Below are 16,509 nucleotides of genomic sequence, written 5' to 3'. Positions count from 1 at the left end.
ATACCCAGCGATTGATTCTAGAATAAACAGTCTTCAATATAAGAAAATATAAATCTTTCTGCTGTACATTTATTCCGACAACATTTTTATCTCTGTTTTTGTTGTAAAATTTTTTAAGATACCTAATAATAGCTTTTTATTTATACACTTTGATTATTAATGCTTGTCATTAATAAGTCAGATTACTACTATATTCAAGTTCAACCCGAACAGAGATTTACAAACATTTATTAGTAACGCTTTAAAAATTATAAATGAGAAATTAGTTATTAATTAAGATTAATTAATTCACAAAGTAAAATAATAACTAAATGGTAAAAATTACATATGTCTATAAAATTTATATAGTTTTAAAAAATATATAACTTATCTTCGATTTTTAACTTTCATCGTTGTAGAGTACTCCTGCACTATCCTCCGCAATCCTTATGAAAAACATTGAATTCGAATTAATTGATATTTGGAAATCTTCTATTCTTAAATGAAAATGATTTCTTCGAATTTTGGAAAATATTTCTGATAATGTCACATTTGGAGTGAAAGGAATAGCATATACTATAACATTGCCCCAAATACCTCTAGAAGATATAGTAGTCATCAGTTACTTTAAGCAAATATGAGAAATATCAAATATTACTTACTTTACAAATGAATTAGGATATTCCTGGTCCATAAATGACTCCACATAGAAGAACTGGTTGCGATTAACTCTAAGTCTAATTGTTGAAATGCGAGCTAAATGTGAGCTCCTTATCTTAATCTTTAGTATAAATACATCGTTATCAGTTGCATTTAATGATGAAAGTGTGCCAAGAGCACGGAAACGTCCTCTGTGAAGTATGGCAATTTTGTTTGCTATTAATTCACATTCGTTTCCCCTGATGCTACAAAACACAATGGCTCTACCCATTTCTTGTAAATGGCAAATTATATTATATACAATGCGACGGTTGGCACCATCAAGTCCTTGAGTCGGGTTATCTAATAACAATATTTTAGTTTTACCCATCAATGCAACTGCGAAATTCAGTCTTATTTTAAATCCATTTGAGTAACATTTAACCGGTGCATATAAGTAATGATGAAACCCTAAAATCTTAGCTACAATATTTATCATATCAGGTATTTTGTTGCGAGGAACTCCACGAAGTAATGACATCATTTTTAGGATCTGCCATCCAGTGTACTCATCCATACATAAATTGACATCTGCCATGTAGCCAATCATTTTATATACATCACTTTGATGATCTTTGAGTTCTAATCCTTCATATCTGATATGTCCTTCAGTTAATTCTACTTTTCCAGCTAGCAACTTAAGCAATGTTGATTTACCAGAACCAATCATTCCCAGTATACCAAGGCATTCATAACTAATCAAGTTTTTAACATTTGATAATCATAAATAAAGAATTTCGAATTCTCAGTAAATACATTACCTCTGAAGTGCAAATGTTAGGTTCTTTATTACAGTCATATGGTCCTTGGAATATGTTAAGTGTGCACAAACAAGTGGAGTACGAAACTGATCACCCGTTGTCATTTTTTCAACACGTGCGATTTCGTTTATTATATTTTTCTCAACTGGAAGAGTATCTATGCTTTTGTGGTGAGTTTCAAATTCTGTTCTTGCAAGCTTGCTATATAAATAATAACAATTTCACATAAAAATCGTTTGTAATATGAAAAATGGAATAATTTCAATTGTAGACTTACGAATTAAGTTTCGTTAATGTTTGGCAATTCATGCCACCACGATAGTACAGCATATATATTAAGGCCCAAGATATAATTCCTAAAACTGTCAGGCAAAAAACTTCACTCAAAATACCTTCTTGCCATTGTAACATACCAAATTCACCTAATAAAATAATAACATTTATTTATTGTTCTTTAACAACTTTTATACTTAATTGCCTTACTACAACAATTTGGAACAAATCGGCATTGCTCCACATATCTTGATATAGTATTTATAGTTTTATCATTACACATAGCCTGTAAATTTTCATTTCTGAAAGCTTTTTCTAGGCCTCTGGCCATTAGAAAAAGCGGTAATCCACGAAGCAGCATTCTAAAGTTTCTATATAGATCGCCATCTGATATGAATGCAAATCCGTTGTAAAGAACTTCACAAATTATACAGTAGCATACAACGTTAAATAGAAGAAAGATAACGGATACTGCGTAAGTGGTGTTAAAGTCTTTGAAAAAGATCGACACCAAATATGTCAGAGATATAGTAGAAATTCCGGCTATAACCAAAATGATTAGAAACCAAACTGTAAAATTAAAGACATATTCAATTTGTGAATGTGTGATGGATACAAGAGAATTAATGAGGATAAATATTGAGAATATTGTTACATTTCTGATATTTATTTTATATGTTGTGATTTTGATACACTTACTTGCTACTTTCATTTCCTCAACATACGATGCCACGGAATAAAAATTAATAGTTACTATTATAACTGATTCAAAAATGACAAAGACTATATTTGTCAGATATGACGACATCCAGTAAGACACTTCACTTAAACCTGCTATAGACTGAAGTATCTTAAAGCCTGAACTGCGTTCCTTCGTAAAAAATATACATCGAAAAGGCCAAATAATTGAAAAACAAAGAGCAATATAGCGTGGCAAAAAAAAGCCAATGGAGTTTTGGTTCCCAAAAGTATCCAATGTTGCTGAGAAATCGGTACTAAATGGCAGAGGATCCAGGGTAACAGTGACTTTTGCGTTAAGATCATTGTATCTACAAATGTAATATTCTATGAATTATTAAATAATTTTGTAATTAAATAACACTTAAAAACTGATAAAATGTTGAAAAAAATTAAGATTTTCATTCATTAAACTAAAATACAAACTGAAATTTTTTTCACTTACTGTGCCAAGGCATTATGAATAGTGTTCAGGCTTAAAGGCGCAGTATGAAGTGGATAGTTGTTAAACCAGGCTGTAATATGTTTGTCTTCAAATGAGGCTCCAATTAAGTAATCATGATTAACGAAGTCTTGTTTTTCTGACTGTTTTTTAATAAAAAAACTTTCAGCGTTTTCATTTACTATACTCCTGGCTATATGCTCATAGCGCTTCCAGAACAGATTTTGTCGATATAGATCAACTGGATCCAATTCTTGCTCTTGGAGATCTGCGGATACACTTATTATTGTTATAGAGTGTTGATATTGATCTAAGTCGAATGTTATTGGCCTTAGTTCTTGGCGTTCAATATCAAGATTTGTTAAAGCTAAAGAAATAAGTGGAAACACAATTGGTGCCACCAATTGTATTATTGTAAGAGCGATGTGATAATATTGGAAAGCAACTCGTTTAATGACAAGTGCATAGAAGTGACTAAACCAAAGCTGAAAGCCCGTTAGAGGTTCATAATTATAAATTTCGTCAAATTGCTGATGTTCATCTTCATTGAAAGATATGCCACTCATTATTTGCGAATGTCTTCTTTGATCACCATAGCTGGGATATTCGGTGCCCCGTTGCATGAACACATCATATAGGGAGCTTTCACAAATTGAAAATGTTATTATACTTAAACTTTGTTGTTGTTCATATATTTCTTTTAATATTTTATTAAAATCTTGTATATATTTCTCTTCCAGTGCATATGAAATTTCATTCCCTAACACATATTCTGGTTGTATGTTTGGTATAAACTTCCTTATTATTTCAGTAACTTTTTCAATATCACAATACATATCCTTGATTAAAAACTATATTACGGAAAAGAAACGTTATAACAAAGTTAAAAAACTAAAGCTGATTAAAATAAATTTACCAAACGATAACCAGTGGAATAGAGATTTTTCAAAAAATAGCTAGAGCCATAGCATTGTAATTCTCCTCCTGATAATATCCCTATGCGATCACCTAATGCATCCGCTTCTTCACAAGACTGTGTTGTTAAAAATATGGTTCTATCAGTTTTTTCATTCAGTAATAATTTCCAAAGAAGTTTTCGAGCTTCCATGTCTAAGCCCATACTGGGCTCATTGAGCACGACTATTTTACTTCCTCCAATCAGTGCAGAGCTAACTTTAAGATATTGTTTCATTCCAGTTGAAAGGTCCTGAGTAACAGTATCACCCTTTTCTTCTAAATTCATTGCTCTTACATACTTCTCTACTTCGCTATGATTCTGCGTATCATTTATGCCTTTAAGTGCACAAAAAAATGAAAGCTGCTCTCTAACCGTAAGATTATTAATAAGAGTTGAGTTTCCAACACTAATCCCAACACTACATAAGGCATGGCCGGGATTATCATTTATATCGTATCCATTGATGACGATAGTACCTCTAGTAGGACGAATGAGTCCTACAATCATTGAAAGGAGAGTCGTTTTACCGCTGTTGTTATGACCCATAAGAACCGTTATATCGCCTTGGCAAATGTTCATTGTCACATTACTTATCGCACGAATATTGTTGACAATTTTCGTTATTTTACGTATTTCTATTACGATTCTTTTGTACTGAAGGTCTATTTCTACTATTTCCGTATTTCGCGGATGTGAAAAAATTTTGTTGTCATCTACCTGAGAGGCTCTATATTTTCTGTGTGTAGCAGAAATAATTCTTTTGATTTTTCCATATAAGTTCACCTTGTCCATAAATAATGCGATTATTAAATAAACTATGCTTTGACCAAACATTATTAAAATAATGTTTCCATATATGATATCTGACTTGATTTCTGTATGTTTAAACATATTATCCCATTGAAAGCCTCTACCAAATTCTTCAAGTGCAAGAAGATTGTCCAATGCGGCAGCCATCGCTGTGTTTGAGAAGAGATACATACAAATGAAGGTTTCACTCTTCATACCATTTGCATCACGTTGGTTATATGGTAGATATGTTAAAATCCATGCTGTAGCCAATAAAAAATTGGCACTTTTAGTATGACTCGTAATTGACATAATCAATATATAAAACGACAAAGAAGCGAGACTATAAGCTAGCATTAGAAATATCAGAGCACTCCAAGAACTTTTGGTACAAATACCGTAACCATCATTCCAATGAATCTGAGAATTTTACTCAGTTTTAACATCACAAAACACAACAAATTTTTTTAGATATACAAACCTTTAAAACCAATGTCAAGAAAAACGATGCAAGGACCGTATTAAGAAATCCATTAAAATAGTATGATAAAGTCTGAATCCAAAATGGAATTCCCATTATTTTTAAAACAGATCGCAAACCACTTTTGTCATCCACTATTATATTCTGAAGAAAATGTGATCCAATAAATAACTTAAAAAACATATACACAAAATAAATTATTTCTTCACCTTGGAAAAATTCATTACAGGATATATGAATCCCATTATAATAGCTAATGGCAAGCTTACTCTTATATTAGTTAACAATCCATCAAAATCATGTTTACAATAAGGAAATTGGCGTAGACTTACAACCCAGGTATATTGTTTTTTAGAAGTTAGTGCCAAATAAGATTCTGTGACGGCTTGTTGAAGAGAAATAAAACCTTCGCGTACATACATTACAAAACTTTCGTCAGGATCATTTGTGTATTGATTTCGAATATCGTATAAATTATTTGTGTTCCAATTGGTTCCAATATACGACTTATGATACTGACGTAATTCACTGGGAAACACAAGAGAATAGTTAAGATGTTTAGGAAACATATGTAAAGAAGTGTTTGATTTTTTTAATTTTTCTTCATTGAAACACACTCCAGCTAAATAAAAATTAATCTGCATGCTCTCCCGTAACTGTTTACATGTCTCAAAACCTATAACATCAATGGAATTTAATTTTTTGGCTGCTTTCTCCATGATCCGTACGTAGCCTGGTTGAGTGTTTGGTGCAAAGCATAGAATCAATTGTGGAACATAGACATTATAGGGGAAACTGTAGAGAAATCACAGTAATTAGGAACAGTAGTATTAAATGAGTAATATCTCAGACTTTTAACTTACTTTCTGATACTTTCTTCAATTGTCATAACTTTATTTGCCAACAACTCAATAGTCAAATGATCTTTTCTCTCCTCGTACTCTTGCAGAACAGATACCCATTCATTTTCAAAGCTTATAGGATCATACCTAACTTCATAACGCTCTTCTACATTGATAAAGAAACGCAATAGAACAAAGAACGTTATGAAAATTGTTGGTAAGAAAACAACAAAGACTCTGAAACAAAATTGACGAAATTCTCTGTACGAAACTTTCCAAAAATGTAACGAAAACTTTTGAAAGTTTGTTATTTCATGTTTATCTTCCTCTTCAAATGGCGGTATCCTGACTATAGAAGAAAAACTCCCATCAAATGTGTTGAAACTATCAAAACTTCCCATAATGCAAGCTTTTAAAAAAATTCTACGTTAATTTTAAAACTAATACAGAAGTAAATAAAATTTTGATAACAATAAAATGATCGATAGACTTGATTGCAGTATTTTTAATTTATCGTCTTTTTTTTTATTGAATTAAAATATATCTACTACTAATAGTTGTATTAAAGAAATGTATGTGGTATTGCAGTTGACTTATCTAAGTCTATTGCAAGCCTAAAAAAATTGCCGACACCTTAAGGGCTATTTTCGACGTTTGAGAAAAAAATTTAAGCCTATTAGTGTCAATGAATTGATTACTCTTGATGGAATTGATAGTGTTATTGACAGTTTACCAACAATACGACAAGCAAAAACTAAAAAAGAGCCCTTAAGACTTTAACTAGTAACTCAACTTCAATTATTAAGTGCCAGAATGGGTCTCAAGACTTGAAAGTAATGTCGTAGCTATTTACATAGCCAAGAGACCGACAAATATGCTTTTAATTGGTCCTAAGCTATTCTCTGAACTCACCAAAAAGCCTTTTTAATGATATAATCAGGAAATAGAAGGAAAAGACAATTTCACTGGCTTAAATGCCATTCAAAACGATTTCTTATCTCAGCTAAGGAAATATCAAATAAAATATATATTCTCTAGATAGAAGAGACCTAAGGACTCTTTCTGTTTACTTAACAAATCACCTCGACTTGCTTTATTACTTATAGTGAAATGGACATCATAAGATCCAAAGGAACGACAAGTCCCAAACTGTCGTACAATTTATTAAGATACTTATGTTTATAGCGTTAAGGATAAAAGCTAAACACTATATCTCTACAACTATGTAGAAGGCCTGTGAGTTCTGGCCTCTAAGGACCATGTTATGTAGAGTGTCACGGGTACGTTATGAGCAAAATGCTTGTTTTCGATGCAAATTCTAAAATTTCGTCATGTGAGCCTGGGCTACCTGTACCCCGTCACAAAACAGTACTGCTCAGTAACAAATGTCAGAATTGGCAACTTTTAGGAGTAATGTACTACAATATCAATACGTTTTGGAGAATAAATGCCAGGAAGCAACACAGCCTATTTCAAAAGCCGCTAATAATCTAATTCTTACACTTTCCGATTTGAAGGAAAGGCTTATAATTTTGTAAGTTAATAATTATCATAAGAAAATATAATATTAAATTAACATTTTCACAGCCTCTATAAGTTTTTTCTTGCTGGTTATTTTTGGTGACAAATTGAAAGTGAGCAAATCTACATTTCCTTTTAAATTTAGGCACTACCAAAAAGTATCAAAACATTGTAAAAATATGAAATTGGCAATACTGATGTGACAGTCTGCATAACATGCATTTTCATCATACCCGGATGATGAAGTCAATTTTGCTGTACCCGTGATACTCTACATAACATGGGCCTAATAATATCAATAATAGATTAAGAATCACGTTCTTGTTGAATCACATTTCTCGTATATGTTTTCATTGAATTTTAACTTTAGAATTGATCGAAGCTTTCTTAAGTTCTGTATTGTTAAGTATAGTAAACTCTATTATTTAAACAAAAAAACAATCAGTTGGTAACTCTACCATGACATGAATTAAATTGAAAGGTATTATAATGTAAGAATAATTAAAGATTCAAAATAAATAGTTGTTATAATAATAATTCGTTTGATTTTATTTATTGTCCCGATATTCAAATAATAATTTGGTCACGGTGTCCAGCCTTTCTGTGCCTCATCACGTTGGTCAAAGCATTGTAGTCCACTAATAAATGTCAAGATTTGTGCCTTTGTGAACCCTAAATATTAAACAGTTTAATGTATAGGAAAAGTTTTACTTCTTCTCATCAATGAATTAGTTTATTAATAATTGTTAATAATATTATTGATGATATTTTGGTAAAAATATGTTTTTTATTTTCACTAGTTTTTAGAATAATATAGGAACTATTTAATAAGTCGGTTATAACAACAGTAAATAATATATAGGCTATTCATTTAAGTTTTTGGACATATCTTGTGCATATCCTCTCACTTTTTTACTTATATATAAATAATTTTTTAAAATAAGATAAGAAAATATCTTGGGTGTATATGCATATGATATAGAGTATTATACTAGCTTACCTGGAATTATTTTTTGTATTTATCAACGGCACTCACAGTTTTATATTTAACTTCTGTAGAAGTTAAAAATAAAATGCCTATTAACAATTCCTTCATATATTAACAACTTCTTTATTATTGATTAATTATTAATTATTAATTATTTATTGTATTTGTTAAGATTACATATTTAAATTAAAAAAAAAAATTCAGAGTAAAATGTAAAAGTAAATATTTTTGAACATTATTTTTATAATATATACATCATCTTTCAAAATTTGTGATAAACATTGCAATTGAATTACTTGATATCTGGAAGTCTTCGATAGATAATTGGGAGCTATATCTGCGCATTGTAGTAAATATTTTTGACAATGTTACATTTTCGGAAATTGGAATGGCATATATTATAACATTTCCCCAAATACCTCTAAATAAAGTTGCACCGTTAGTTAAATTAAATAAATAAAAATATTACTAAAACTTACCTTATTTTTGCATCCTGATACGTTAACTCCATAAATGATTGCACTTGGAAAAACTGGTTACGATTACTCATAAGTCTTTGGCGGTTAAATTCTTGTAGATTCTTTACCTTAACCCGAAGTATATAAACGTCGTTTTCAATTTCAATTATTGATGAAAGTGAACCAAGAGCTCGAAAACGTCCTCTGTAAAGTATGGCAACTCTATTACATAATAATTCGCAATCGCTTCCCATGTCAGAACTGAATACAATAGCTACTCCAGTTTGTTGTAACTTGTAGATTAAATTATAGACTATGCGACGGTTGGCAGTATCAAGTCCTTGAGTTGGGTTATCTAATAACAATATTTTAGTTCTACCCATTAAAGCGACTGCGACACCAATTCGTTTTCTTAGTCCTACTGAATATTTAACTAATGGAAAATGTAGGCAATGCTGGAAGCACATAATTTTAGCTACAGTATTTATCGTTTTAGATATTTTGTTGCGAGGAACTCCACGCAATAATAACATTATTTTTAGAATTTGCCATCCAGTATATTCATCCATAATTAAATTGACGTCTGCCATATAGCCAATCATTTTATATATTTCAGCTTTATGATCTTTGAGTTCTAATCCTTCATATTTGATATGTCCTTCAGTTAGGCTCAGTACACCACTTAGCAACTTGAACATAGTCGATTTACCAGAACCATTCGCTCCCAATACACCAAAGCAGTCATAGCTAATTAGTTTTGTAACAAGAATTAAAAATTTGAACTACTTAATGAATCGGTTACCTGTGAAGTGCGAAACTTAGGCTACTTATTATAGCAACCTCATTTCTAAAAAATGTTAATTGATCACAAACAAGCGGAGTGTAGTGCTGTTCATCTGTGGACATGTTTTGTACATATATACTCTCAGTGAAAACATTTCTCTCAGTTGAATGAGTATCTTCATTTCTGTGATAAGTTTCAAAATCTGTTTTTGCCAGAGACCTATGGAAATAATAACAATTTCGTATAAAAATCGTTTGTAATATTGAGTATGCAGTAATTTTAACTGTTAACTTACAAATTTAGGTTCCTAAATTTTTGATAATGCATGAGATCGCGGTAATATAGTAAATATATTAAGATCCAGGATATAACTGTTAAAAGTGTTAGACAAAAAACTTCTTTTAGAATGCCCCCATCCCATTTCCACATATCAAATTCAACTGAAATAATAATATTTATTTAGTTTATATAGTAATATAAATACTTAATTGTCTTACAACAGCAGTTTGGAACAAATCCGCAATGCTCCACATATTTTGACACAAAATTAATAGTTTTATCGCTACACATAGCCTGTAAATTTCCATTTCTAAAGACTTTTTCTAGGCCTCTGACCATTGAAAAAAGCGGCAGTATACGCAGTATCATTTTGCAGTTTTGATATATATGACTATTGGTTAAGAATCCAAATCGTTGATAAAGAATTTCACAAAATACGCAGTGGCATACAATGTTAAATAAGAGAAAGATAACGATTATTTCATAGGTTGTGTTGAAATCTTTGAAAAAAATTGACACCAGATAAGTTAAAGAAATAATGCATATTCCTGACATGACCAAAACGATTAGAAACCAAACTGTAAGATTAAAGATATATTAAAACTGCGATTATATGATTTATGAAATATATAAAGATTATTATTTTTTTAGAAATACAATATTAAATTATTATTTCATACAATAATAATATATTTAATTGTTATATTTGATTCACATACTTGCCACTGTCGTTTGTCCGCCATACGATGTCATAGAAGCAAAATTTATAGATACTATTATAAGAGACTCAATAACGATAAAAGTCATATTAGTCAGAAATGACGATATCCAGTAGGACACTTCCGTTAAACCTGCTATAGATTGCAACGTCTTAAATCCGGACATACGTTCCTTTGCAAAAAAATGACATTGAAAAGGCCAAAGAATCGAAAAGCAAAGAGCAATATTGCGTGGTAGAAAGAAACCAATGGACTTTTGGTTCCAAAAACTATCCAAAGTTGCAGAAAACTCGGTACTAAACGGTAAGGGATCCAGGGTAACAGTAACTTTTGCATTAAGATCGTTGCATCTACAAATATATAACATTATTAAATATTGTAACAAATTGACATTGAAAATCTACGGATATATAGTAGTTCTTAAACCGGACTTAATTAAATATAAATTTTATCTTAGAAATATAATTTGATTTGTCTACTTACTGAGCCAATGTGTTATGAATAACGTTTAAGCTCAATGGGGCGGTATGAAGCGGGTAATTATTAAACCAGGCTGTAATATATTCCTTCTCAAATGTTGCTCCAATTAAATAATCGTGATTCACATAATCAGTGTTTTGTAATTGTTTCTTTATAAAAAACGATTCAATATTTTCATCTCCTGTATATAATCCTATATGCGGATAATGCTGATAAAATAATTGATGTTCATATACACGTTCTGGTTTATCATCACCTATAAAAACATCACTTCCAACACTTATCATGGCTGTCGAATGATAATATTGACTCAGATCAAATGTCATTGGCGTAAGTTGAGCACGTTTGACATCCACACTTGTTAAAGCTAAAGAAATAATTGGAAACACAATTAGTGCCACCAATTGTAGTATTGTAAGAGCGATGTGATAATATTGGAAAGCAAATCGTTTGATGACAAGTGCATAAAATTGACTTAACCAAAGCTGAAAGCCCGTTAGAGGTTCATAATCATAAATTTCGAGAAATTCCTGATGTTCTTCTTCGTTGACAGATATGCCATTCATTATTTGTGAATGTCTTCTATGATCACCATAGCTAGGATATTCAGAACCTCGTTGCATGAACACATCATATAGGGAGCTTTCACAAATTGAAAAACTTCTTATACTTAATATGTTTTGCTGCCTATATATTTCCTGTAGTAGCCTACTAAAAACTTCTACATATTTATCTTCAAGTCTAAATGAAATTTCATTTCCTAACACATATTCTGCTTGTATATTGGGTATAAATTTCCTAATTGTTTCAGTAACTGTTTTGATATTACAATTAACATCCTTGATTAAAAGCTACATTAAGAAAAAAATATTATAACATACTTAAAGAACAAATCATACTTAAATAAATTTACCAGACGATAACCAGTGCAATAGAGATTTTTCAAAAAGTAACTAGAGCCATAGCATTGTAATTTTCCTCCTGATAATATTCCAAAGCGATCAGCCAATGCATCCGCCTCTTCACACAACTGTGTTATTAAAAATATGGTTCTACCAGTCTTTTCACTTAGTAGTAATTCCCAAAGAAGCTTCCGTGACTCCATGTCTAAACCCATACTTGGCTCATCAAGTACAACTATTTTACTTCCTCCAATCAGTGCAGAGCTAACTTTAAGATATTGTTTCATTCCAGTTGAAAGGTCCTGAGTAACAGTATCACCCTTTTCTTCTAAATTCATTGCTCTTATATACTTTTCTACTTCACTTTGAGTCTGCGTATCATTTATTCCTTTAAGTGCACCAAAAAATGTAAGCTGCTCTCTAACCGTAAGATTCTTAATTAAAGTTGCATCACCAACACTCATTCCAACACTTCTCAAGCCAAGTTCTGGGTTAGTATGAATATCGAAACCGTTAATGACGACAGTTCCACTTGTTGGACGAATAAGTCCTACAATCACTGAAAGAAGTGTTGTTTTGCCAGAACTGTTATGACCCATAATAACCGTTATATCGCCTTCACAAATATTCATTGTTATATTCTTTAGTACGGATACGTTGTCAAGCTCCTTTGTGACATCGTTTAATGCTATAATGACTTTTTTGTAATCAATTTCCACTACTTCTGTTGCTCGTTGTTGCAAACTGAAACGATTGTTATCTGGATCAGCAAAAATAATATTTTCTGTAGGCGCAGTGGAAAATAAGTTTCTGTGTTCACCAAGCAACTTTAGTTTTTCAACACATAGGGCAATTGCCAAATAAACAATGCTTTGACCAAACATTACTAAAATTAGTGATCCGGTTGTAATGTGCAACTTGATTTCTGTATCCGAAAATAAATTATCCCATTGAATGCCTCTACCAAATTCTTCAAAAGAAAGAAGATTGTCTAATGCGGCAGCTATGGCAGTATTTGAAAAGATATATAAAAAATTGAATGACCCATCATACACGATTTTTTCTTTTGGTTGAATATATGGTAAATAAGTTAAAACCCATATTATCGCCAACAGGGTACTTGCACATTTAGTGTGGCTCGAAAAAGACATTATCAAAATACAAAATGACAAAGAAGCGAGATTAAAAACTAACATCAGTAACATCAGTGCACTCCATGAACTTTTGCTAAAAATACCGTAACCTTCACTCCAATGAATCTGAAATATATATCAGTTTAAAATTACGTATATTCTTTGTACAATATTTTTTTATAAGGACCTTCATTGCTATAGTCAAGAAGAACGAGGCAATTATCATATTAAGAAACCCATTAAAATGAATTGCTAAAACTTGTATCCAATAAGGAATTCCCAATATTTTTATAACTGTTTGAAAACCACTTTCCATGTCTTCTCTTATTTTCTGGAAAATTGAATTTCATCAAATATATTAAAAATATAGATATAATATCATATATATAGATCACCTTTGATAAATTCATTATCGGATATATGAATCCAATAACAACGGCAAGTGGTAAGCTTACAGTTATTTTAGTTAGTAATCCGTCGTAGTAATGGGTACAGTATGGAAATTGACGTAATGTTATATTGCGGAGTTTTTCACTCTTAAAAACTAAGGACATATAAGATTCTACTACGGCTTGCTGTAGAGAAATAAATCCTTCACGCACATACGTTACATGCTCAATTCCTATTCGATCTTCCAATCGATCTCCAATGTCATACAAATATTTTGTGTTCCAACTTGATCCTATAAACGATTTCTGATATTGACGTAATTCACTGGGAAACACAAGAGAATAATTAAGATGTTTAGGAAACATCTGTAAATAACTGTTTGATTTTGTTAAATTTTCTTCATTGAAACACACTCCAGCTAAATAAAAATTAATCTGCATGCTCTCCCGTAACTGTTTACATGTCTCAAAACCTATAACATCAATGGAATTTAATTTTTTGGCTGCTTTCTCCATTATCAGCACGTAGCCTGGTTGAGTGTTTGGTGCAAAGCATAGAATTATTTGTGGAATAAAGACATTATAGGGGAAACTGTAGAGAAGTCGCAGTAATTAAGAACAGTAGTATTAAATGAGTAATATCTCACACTTTTGTACTTACTTATTGAAACTTTCTTCAACTGTTATCATCTTATGTGCCAACAACTCAATAGTCAAATGATCTTTTCGCTCCGAAAAATCTTGTAGCATAAATATCCATTCGTCACTAAAATTTATAGGATCATATCGAACTTCGTACTGCTCCTCAATACTAATAAATATACGTAACATAATAAAAATTAGCATGAATAATGTTGGTAAGAAAACAACAAAGACCCTGGACCACATTTCTTGAAATTCTGTGCATAAAATTTTCCAAAACTGTAAGGAAAATTTGTTGAAATTTGTTAATTCATTTCTATTGGCAGTCCTTTCTTGAATGAAACTATTACTGGCACCACCAATACTATCAAAGCTTCCTTTCATTGTGTGATTATTTATAATTTACTTTGCAAAGTACTTCGCCTCAAACAATTTTAATGGAATAAGAATATGGAATAGGAATGACATTCTCAAAAATATTTAATTTCTTTGCAATTGTACATGGCATACTTCAATTAAATAAATATGTTTTATAATAAGTACGAGTATGTCAAATAAGAATCTTATTTGAACAGATCATGATGGCATAGGTTCACACAATAATGAAAACAAGAAGATAAATATCTCTTGAGAGTGAAGTGTTACAACTATATATCTATATCGAAAAATATTTTAAAGAAATTCATACACATATGTATACAATCCAATTCATATGACAAAATATCAAAAATCTTGGCTAAGAAGCAAGCCACGACTATTTACTATTCCCAAACCTGAAGAATTAGTTGGACTCACAGCTTTCATTGTCCTGACCAATTGTGATGGTCCTGTCTAATGGGAGTATCATAGTGGCTGTTATTAAAATCCGCAGTTATGTGGATATAATGTTTATACATTACTTACATTCGATGAGATGTTGCTTTTTCCAACCGGAAACTCTGTCACGAAGAACAACAAATGTGTGAGATAAGCCACGCTTCTTTCAAAAGAGGAAACTACATATATCTGAACGGATAACGTCAGTTGGTACTGGTAGCGAGCATTATTGGCACATTTTACTGATATGTGTGTTAGGAGCTCTGCGGTATTGTGCCTTAACAATACTGTTATCACGTTAAAAAAAAATTTGTACTTTATGTCTGGTGGAGATTGTGTAGTTGATGCTAGGATTACTGCAGTTAGCAGTATACCGGGTGTATTCACCGAAGTTCAACCAACAATCACAAGCAGAGAATAAGCACAGGCTGCTAAGAGTATGCCTACGATTAGATGACACGCAGTGAACTTATTGTCTTGTACAGAATTTGTCAATGTCTCTTTCGCTCTGGTACAAATATCTGGACGAAATACTTTATCTTATTGCAATTGCAATCACCTAGCAAATTAATATGTAGTACTAGCAACGTTCGTTGTTCCATGTAATAAAACTTCAATGAACCACTTAACATTTTTGTGCAACTCAAGGGTTTATAGCATTTTTGGTGCACGTGTATTGATCAATAATTCGTATTGAGTAGTGAGAAAGATACTGTTGCAAAATTTCTATTTCGCAAAAAAATTTAAATTCCAATTACATGTTAATATTAAAAATATTGCTAAGCATAGGAACGGCCTGATTTTAAATTGTATTCGGCTTCAGCTGACTCACTTTAACTTCCTGTAAAAGTAAGCGTGTAAAAGTAACTGCATGGATACATTATACATATTGGTATATAATTATTTGGAAATTGTTTATGCATGTTTTGTACTAAGTGAAGTCTCAGTGGACAAACACACAAGCTAAATATCCATGCCCGTTAAATTTGATTCACGCACCATTTTTTACCATCTCGCCTGACCATTTCGGCCAAGACCAAAAATGACTTCAGCCTAGAGGTTAAACGAAGAATTACGCTTGCTAACAAATGTTACTTCGGTCTAAGTAAGCAATTAAGAAATAACGCCCTCTCTCGACAAACAAAAATCACGCTCAACAAATCTCGTATCATTCCTGTCCTACAGTAGATGCAGAGGCTTAGACAATTACCAACAGTGATGAGAAGGAGTTAGGAGCATTCTTGTTGGCGACGAGTATCGAATTAGATGGAACGATGAGCTATATGAGCTCATAAAAATTCAGCGGCTACGCTGGCTTAGCGAATGGAAGAAAGTGCTCCGACTAGAAAGGTATTTGATTCAGTAACCGCAGGTGGAAAACCTGCGCACCCGCAGGTAGAGGACGTCCACATCTTCGGTGGAAGGACCAGGTGACC

The 16,509-nt window shown here is 31.7% G+C and overlaps 2 protein-coding genes across 2 annotated transcripts; both read right to left on the bottom strand.

The window, feature by feature from the left end:
• Positions 1 to 375: 375 nt before the first annotated feature.
• On the bottom strand, positions 376 to 6,379 carry LOC119679323 (ATP-binding cassette sub-family A member 3-like). Its single transcript, XM_038091606.1, has 11 exons — positions 5,984 to 6,379; positions 5,330 to 5,915; positions 5,121 to 5,264; positions 3,809 to 5,059; positions 2,896 to 3,743; positions 2,412 to 2,761; positions 1,923 to 2,282; positions 1,717 to 1,861; positions 1,440 to 1,640; positions 642 to 1,373; positions 376 to 578 (listed from the first exon to the last, which is right to left on the bottom strand). The coding sequence occupies exons 1-11, from the start codon at positions 6,361 to 6,363 to the stop codon at positions 380 to 382; spliced, it is 5,196 nt and encodes a 1,731-aa protein (XP_037947534.1). The 5' UTR covers positions 6,364 to 6,379; the 3' UTR covers positions 376 to 379.
• Positions 6,380 to 8,726: 2,347 nt separating this feature from the next.
• LOC119674186 (ATP-binding cassette sub-family A member 3-like) lies at positions 8,727 to 14,672 on the bottom strand. The gene is made up of 11 exons (XM_038085309.1): positions 14,277 to 14,672; positions 13,622 to 14,207; positions 13,414 to 13,557; positions 12,105 to 13,352; positions 11,195 to 12,042; positions 10,712 to 11,061; positions 10,211 to 10,570; positions 10,009 to 10,153; positions 9,732 to 9,932; positions 8,951 to 9,676; positions 8,727 to 8,892 (listed from the first exon to the last, which is right to left on the bottom strand). Exons 1-11 carry the CDS (start codon positions 14,639 to 14,641, stop codon positions 8,727 to 8,729), a joined length of 5,139 nt encoding a protein of 1,712 aa, XP_037941237.1. The 5' UTR covers positions 14,642 to 14,672.
• Between the last annotated feature and the right edge of the window lie 1,837 nt (positions 14,673 to 16,509).

The sequence above is a fragment of the Teleopsis dalmanni genome, chromosome 2 (genome assembly GCF_002237135.1).
Source record: "Teleopsis dalmanni isolate 2A chromosome 2, ASM223713v2, whole genome shotgun sequence".
NCBI classification, from domain to species: domain Eukaryota; kingdom Metazoa; phylum Arthropoda; class Insecta; order Diptera; family Diopsidae; genus Teleopsis; species Teleopsis dalmanni.
Note: the sequence above shows the minus strand (reverse complement) of the source record. Positions and strands in the feature narration are given on the sequence as shown.